At 48.1% G+C, this 7,396-nt stretch overlaps 1 protein-coding gene across 1 annotated transcript; it reads right to left on the bottom strand.

The window, feature by feature from the left end:
• PXMP4 (peroxisomal membrane protein 4) lies at window positions 1–7,288 on the bottom strand. Its single transcript, XM_032704710.1, has 4 exons — window positions 7,121–7,288; window positions 6,716–6,778; window positions 5,975–6,173; window positions 1–4,948 (listed from the first exon to the last, which is right to left on the bottom strand). The coding sequence occupies exons 1-4, from the start codon at window positions 7,249–7,251 to the stop codon at window positions 4,685–4,687; spliced, it is 657 nt and encodes a 218-aa protein (XP_032560601.1). The 5' UTR covers window positions 7,252–7,288; the 3' UTR covers window positions 1–4,684.
• Window positions 7,289–7,396: the final 108 nt, after the last annotated feature.

Below are 7,396 nucleotides of genomic sequence, written 5' to 3'. Positions count from 1 at the left end.
CCCACAAAAAATTAGGTTTTTTTATTCTTATAGAAAGCATGGTATTGTAATATTCAAAGAGTGATTATACAGATAAAATCCACATAAGAAATCAATTCAGACCAGACAGAGCTACATCAACAACCCACTGCCCCCTCTTTTGCATGTTTTAAAACCAAAAACTGAGATATTCCTACAAGCATTTTGATCAGTGTCATACAAGTTACCTGAGTTTATAACTTCATTCTACACCATCAGAAAACCAGGGCTTGGATTACACAGCAATTATGAGCACAAATTATATGCCAAAAAGAGAGGTAATAATACTTGTATTAGAGAGCTTTTAATTTGCTTTTCTCCTTTCTTCATCACCAGAGACAGATGAAAATTCTTCTAAGTAAAGAAAAAAAGTTACCTCCTCCAACAATCTGGGATAAACACACAGGTTGACAACTGAAGATTAGCACCCCTGAAATATTAACAGTGGCAGACAGACATTATGCCTTATTTTCCCTCCCCCTCCTTATCTGCTGGATTTCAAAAGCAGCATCAGAAAACACATTCTGCTCAGGCTGGCACGAGCCAGGAACACAAACACAACCTGAGCAATAGGAAGCAGCACATGGCTTGGGGTATTATCCAAAGGTCACATTTGTGCTGATGCAGTGAAAATGAGTTGGAATCCCAGGAGCTTCTCCTGTGTGAGGGTATCTCCACAGGGTTCTGGTCACTCCACAAGCTCAGTGTGCACAGGGGGTCGTGGGGGTCCCCACAGATGCCTGGCTTGGATCTCCTTCACCAGCCAGGGATCATCCCTGCATTTCTACCCACACCCAACCCGGTCTAAAGCAGAGCTTTGATCTCTTCTACCAGGGCAAAGAAGTCTCACAGCACTGACATCAAAGCTCTTCTGCAGCCTCTCCACCCTGACCAGGTTGCCCAGAGAAGCTGTGGCTGCCCCATCCCTGGAAGTGTCCAAGGTCAGGTTGGACAGGGCTGGGAGCAACCTGGGCTAGTGGAAGGTGTCCCTGCCCAGGGCAGGGAGCTGGAGTACATGTTTAATGTCCCTTCCAACCCAAACCATTCCATGATTCTATGATACCTGCCCTGAACATGGACATTTATCTGGTTATTGTTGTCATGTTGCAGACACAGGCTCACACCTTCTCAAGAGCTTCTCTGTGGCACTTATTGGACAAGCACAGGTTTTCCTTTCAGAAATGTGCTCCCCTTAGCTGACAGGATCAAACACAGCACAGAAAACCTTAGCTAACCCAAATGTCAGGCACCCATTTAATTTTCACCTTTGTTAAATAATGTAATTGTCCCGGAAACTGTTCTCCAGCCATCCTGAGAGCCAGCACCAGTACACAAGGTGTCCTCCAAAGGGAAGGGAAGCACAGTGGGTATGCCAGGGCAGCAGGCAGCATCAGTAAACAACCCTGAGCCTGCTTTGTTCCTCCATAAAATAAATGATTAATAGCTCAGGATAGTCAGCCTGCTTGAGAAGCTCAGGCTTGCTGAAAACTTTTGATCAGTTTGATTCATTAACCTTTAAAACTGCCTCTAAAAGAGGCTTAAAATCTGAAGAAGTATCATTTTAAACATCACTTTTATCCAGTAATCCTAATTTTTTATGAACTGAGCTAAGATTGAGACACTCTGCTCCTCTTTAGAGACACTCAGCATAAGCCAGGTGTCAAAGAAGAAATAACAACAAGAGAAAATAAAGTTGCTGTAGACAAACAAACCCATGTTCATCTTAAAATTCAAAACCAGTCAGGGCTGGGGGGGGGGGAGAAAATGGTACTTCTTTGTGATCCTTAAGCACTTGGCCGATTTGCAGGTGGCTTCCCAACTGTCTCTTTATTTCTTCTGGTTTTAATGCTAATAAAAAAAGAAACCCAAACAGGGGGCTCAACTCCCCACACAATGCCCTGGGGGAGGGCAGGGAGTGTAACTTACGTATCCCAAAAGTCTGACTCAGACAAATTACTTCTAGTTCACTTCCCTACTACACGCCCGCATTGTTCCGACACCTTGGCGGCAGAAGGGGCTCATCCCCAGCTATCTGGTCCCAGGGACGGCACTGGGGGCTGATGTCATTAAGGAGCCGTTCCAATTACTTCCCTGGGGAAAGCAGTGACTTGCAGCTTAACGTCCTGCCCCCGGCACAGCGGGAACACCAACGGTCCCAAGGCCTGGCTGGGCGGGCAGGGAGCAGCCGCGGCTCCCAGGGACGGCAGCTGCTTCCCGGGGCTCCAGTGCAGATGGCTGGAGGCTCGGGCACGGTGTGCTGGCAAAGTGAGACTGGGGGGACAGTCCCAGGAGAAAAAGGGTGCTTCTTTGAACCGGTGACACAGTCACTGCTGCCAGGTCGATCCTATAAACTGGGTATTGGCTTGGATTCATCTTCCAGAGAGCCCAGACATCTGGGTACAAAGGACAGGCCACTCGTGCTTCAGAACTTCAGCAGCGGCCACTCGGTTGCAGTGGTACAACTACCAGCAAAAGGAAGTTATTTCGCCTCTAAGGGAATCACAAGCCTTTCTCAGAGGAAGAAAACACCAGCTACAAATTAAACAAGATTAAAAACTTCTCACAGAACCAGCCCCGTGCCATCTTTGGCTGCGACAATTACACACGGTCAAGGATTTGTGAGGCTAATAGTTTTAGGGAGAAATTCCCAAGCCACAGCTGTCAGGCTGTGGAAGGGTTTTCTGAAATCCCATCGAAGCTTGGAGGAATTCAGCAATATTAGCAGAATACAAATGTTCTCATTTGGAACAACACTGAGGCTTCTGACAGGAAAATCGTGATGCTTCAGCTACCCAGCAAATAAAGATGTTTATGAAGGAATCAGACCTAATCTGTAGCTTCAGTAGTTTTTCTGTATCTGAATCTTTAAGCTTATCTATGCCAAGAAAAACATTTAACCACAAAGAAACAAACCCAATTCCTGACTTCTATAACTTTCCTGGGGTCTGATGAAATGCTGATTAATGTTCCAATTGAAGTATTTAGTCCAGACTGTAACAGCAGGTGAAACTAGGAGTTAAAGGTACCTCAGACAGTTATCATGGCAAAGAAGTATCTTGTTTTTTGGACACCGTGTACAATCAGGGGTTTGCATGGCACGAGCTCAAAGAAAAGTGGGAAGACAAAGAATAAAGCAGCACTCTGAATATGCATTACAGTAACAAAAGAGTTTAAGAGGACCAGGAAAAATCACTTGAGAAGAAATTGGGAATTTTTTTCTACCCAAAAGCCACCTGAAGTTCAATGTACTGTTTCAGTTGTACCTTTGCATAGGACAAATTGCCAGAGCCTGGAAGGTAAAGAGAGTTCAAAACATGATGAAAACAGCACCAGCACAATTATGCAATGACATGAGCAGCTCAGGAACAAGCAAATGGACACAGGGAGAGCAAACAAAACAGTCCCAGCCAAGCCAAAAGGGAACAGGGAACTTAATGACTCTCTTGGAAACCTCACCACATCAAACCAGTGCGTCAGGAATTATCTGAATGCACATGATTTAGAGAACCCTGTAGTGTCACATGGCAGTGTATTAACAGCTTGAATTTATTAATTTTAAAGCAATTTTTGTGCTTTCTCAGTTGTTTAGTCAATCTTCTGCTACAGCCCAGGGTGTGCTGCACCATCCTGGAGCTCAGCAGTTTTAAGAGTCACTCATATATTCATCCATGGCCTCAACCTGGCCCAGCAGCAAACCTGCACAAACTACAGGTACATTCCAGTTTGATCACAGCCAACCCCTGCCACTCCTGTGGAGGGCAGATCCTGGCCCTAAGAGAAACCCACGTGTGCCTTCCCCCAAAATAAAAGTGCCTGCTCAAAGCTCAGTGTGAGATCTGAGGGCGGGAACACGCCCCGGCCTGTTTGCAGAGGAGCCCAAGTTGCATAACTGATTTTGGTATTTAGTTCAAGCAGCTTTTAAAAACTTTACAAGTAAGTTTAAAATAATTACAGGGTATTAATTAGTGCACTTCGCAGAGGCACAGATTCAGCCCAAGTGCATGGGAGAAACTGAGCAAAAATAGTCCTGCCAAGCATGATTTACCAGGCTTGTACAAGACAATCTTAACAGTTTTATTCTCAAATATTTTATTGTCTCCCAGAGGGAAAGGTCCAGATAAACTCTCTCAAGGAGCACACAACTTGTGATGTGCCCTTGTAACAGTTTAAGCAGGATTTCCAGCCATCCACAGCAATGAAAAAATAAGGTCCCTGCTTTCATGATGTCCCCCACTCCCACCACACCATGGTGAGCACAGCAGCACAGAGAAAAAACACTTGTGAGCATTCAGGTGAGCCCTAAAACACGTTTTCATGCTCTCCACTTACTGCCAGGCCGTCTCTTTATAAGTTATATTTAGTTTCTTAAAAAACAATACCCAGAAAACCTCAAACCCAAACATAGAGGGGAAAAAAAAGGCCTCTTAAAAAAGACTGCAGCAGGTTTCTGTGGGGTGTGTATTTCTGCAGACAGTTTCTGTGGGGTGTTTACTTGCTCTAAACAGAGCCAAAAGACTAATCAGAACATTTTGGCCGGGCTATAAGAGGCAACTCTGCTTGATAGATGTAAATTTAAAAAATCCCAGGTCAAGAGCAACAGAATAACCTTTTCCCCTCAGCTGCCCAGAGGTCCCATCCCATCCAAAGGTGCTTTGCAGGGAAGCACCTACTTGCTGTCTGTCCTTTTGTTGTAAAGGAGGAAGTCAGACAGGTCGTGCCACACCTCACTGTCCTCGTACAGGTAGGTCATGGAGGACTGCAGGGAGGGCTGCAGAGTCTCTCTGTGGTACTCAAAGAGCCACAGCACTGTCCCCCACACCAGGGCAGCCACGAGGGGGAAGGGATCCTGCTTGGGCTGTGGGATGTAGCCCTTCTCCACAGCCAGCCGGGACAGGCCGAACAGGATCCGGGACAGCAGGTACATGATGATCTGCAGGGGAGAAACCCAGAGAGCTTTGGGTGAACAACCTGAGCTCACACAGCAGCCAGGTTAAGCTGAGCTCACACAGCAGCCGGGTTAAGCTGAGCTCACACAGCAGCCAGGCTGAGATTCAGAAGCCATAATCCACCCGAGAGGGGTGGGAACGATTTACCCGACTTAAAAGCAAACAGGCTGTGGTTCACACACCAACAGCCTGTAAAACCACAAGTGTTTGTTGTCTTCTCTGCATCCTCAAAGTCCTGCTTCTCTGCTGCTGCTCTAATTTAGCGATCGACAAGTTAAACTTAACGCAACACATCTTTGCAGTTGCACAAATTTGTCTTTGCTCAGTTAATGCCACCTCAGAACACACCCAGAGCAGCCCTGTTCACCTGCCAAGCAGATCTGAACTCAGGAGCCTGGACACAGCCTAAAACCAGGCTCAAGAACACTTTGGACTAATCTGCATCTCTGTGTTTTACTCATTAATCTGTGACTGTGTGTTAAGAACCAGCTTTAACTCCAATGTCCCCTGAGCAGCTTTTGTCAGCGTAACCTGTTTAGTTGTCACAGAATAGTCTGAGTTGGAAGGGACCCACAAGGATCATCAGTCCAACTCCTTGTCAGTTTAACCAGTTTAGTTCAGTGTAGCTCAGTAACTGATCACGTTCCACACTCACAACACTCAAATTCAAGGGTTTAACCCTGCAACGGGCAGACCAGGAGCAGAGTCAGTGACCACAGCTCAGGTGACAGCTGGGATAACCCAAAAGCTTTGGATCACCTGCCTGCCTCCCTAGGAATTCAGTGCAGCTCTGAAGGTAAACCTGAGCTTTTAGCCCTCCAACTGCTCATGGAGGGACACAACCACCTCCGGGACTGGAGTGCAGAGCAGGCAAAACAAGAATCTGTGCAAAGAACATGATAAAAGAGTAATTGCTGCACGGTCAGAACCACCTGGAACAAGCCACCAACCACTTCCTGGCACACCTGCTGTTTTTCCTGGTCAAAGAAACTTCCAGTGAGTGCATTTACCTGGCTGTTGATGGGATTGTTCTCACCAAACACCAGCCAGCCCCCAATGCAGGCTGCAAGGAAAGCATGGAATGGGATTTTCTTCCCCTGCAGCCGGGACTGCGCTGCCATGAGCCCCTTGTAGGTGAACACGAAGTAGGCCAAGTTCCGGGAGTGGGTGTAGGTGGCCTGAGCAATCGCCTTCAGCTTCTCCCTCAAACTGAAGAAAAGGAACAGACAATTAGGAGAGGGAAAAGGCAGGACCCCTGCACTCAACTCAGCCTGGTCACTACTCCCCTCACCTTCACTGACAGCATCCTGTGGAATATCTTGTGAGGGAGGAGAAATCCCCTCACCTCTGATCCCCCTATCAGAGCACAGACTGTACCTCTGTCTCATTCTCTGAACAGTCAAACAGTCCTTTTTTTAAAATTTTTGCCTAAATGCAAACCTCTGGCATGAGCAGAGAAAGCCACAATGTGCTCTGCTCTACTCTAGGTTCCCATATATCCATGGGGAGAAGACCCCTGCTGCTGGCATCTTCTAATTCCTCCCCTATCCACTGGTTCTCACCAACCATCCTATGAGTGGTAAACCACCCCCAACTATGTATATTTGTGTGTGCTTCACTAATAGAACAGGCTCAACCACGGCTCACCTACCTTTCTTCTTTTTAAACCCCTTGGAAACATGAAAAAGAGACAGTTGGAGTGAAAACATCCTAAGCAGTGACATAAAAAATGCAAGAATTAGGGCTTGTACCTTCCACTCTTGAACAGGAAAGTCATCACCAGGGCATGAGGGGCACGGATTTTGGCTCCATAGCTGCAAGAGCAGACAGACACTTCAGAGTTCTTGCATTACACTACGAAATAATTGTGGTGCTATTCTGACAGATTAAAGAGGTTATTTAACAAATATATATTACTTTCAAGCCGACCCAGCAGCAGCAGCACAACAAACCGGGACGAGCCCAGCCCGAGGGGGAAGAGCACACACACCACAGCGAACCAGGCCCAAAAGAGACCCCAAAGCCAGTTAAAACCACTCCTACGGCAGCTGAGAGAGGCGGAACCACCTCCCCCGTACCACCCCCACCGCATCCCCGGCCTCCGCACAGCCCGGGGTGGGCCGATACCCCAGGCACCCCAGGGGCCCAGCACTCACACGGCGCCGTTGCGGAAGCCCTTGATGACAGCGAGCGCGGCATGGTAGCGGTGCTGCTGCAGGAGCGCGTTGGCGGCGCGGAGCAGAGCGCGCAGCGGACCCTCCCCACCCGCCATGGCCCCGCCGGCCATGGCACCCCCGCCACCTGCCGCTTCCGGGGCCCGCGCCCCGCCCGCCGCGCCCATAGGCTGCTCCGCCTGTCCATCACCGCGGATGGCGCCATCTCAACCGCTCATTGGTGCGGAGCGCCTGTCCCGCAGCCAATGGGCGCCGCGG

The sequence above is a fragment of the Chiroxiphia lanceolata genome, chromosome 17, assembly GCF_009829145.1.
Source record: "Chiroxiphia lanceolata isolate bChiLan1 chromosome 17, bChiLan1.pri, whole genome shotgun sequence".
In the NCBI taxonomy this organism is placed as follows: Eukaryota; Metazoa; Chordata; class Aves; order Passeriformes; family Pipridae; genus Chiroxiphia; species Chiroxiphia lanceolata.
This window is presented reverse-complemented; position numbering and strand designations above follow the sequence as displayed.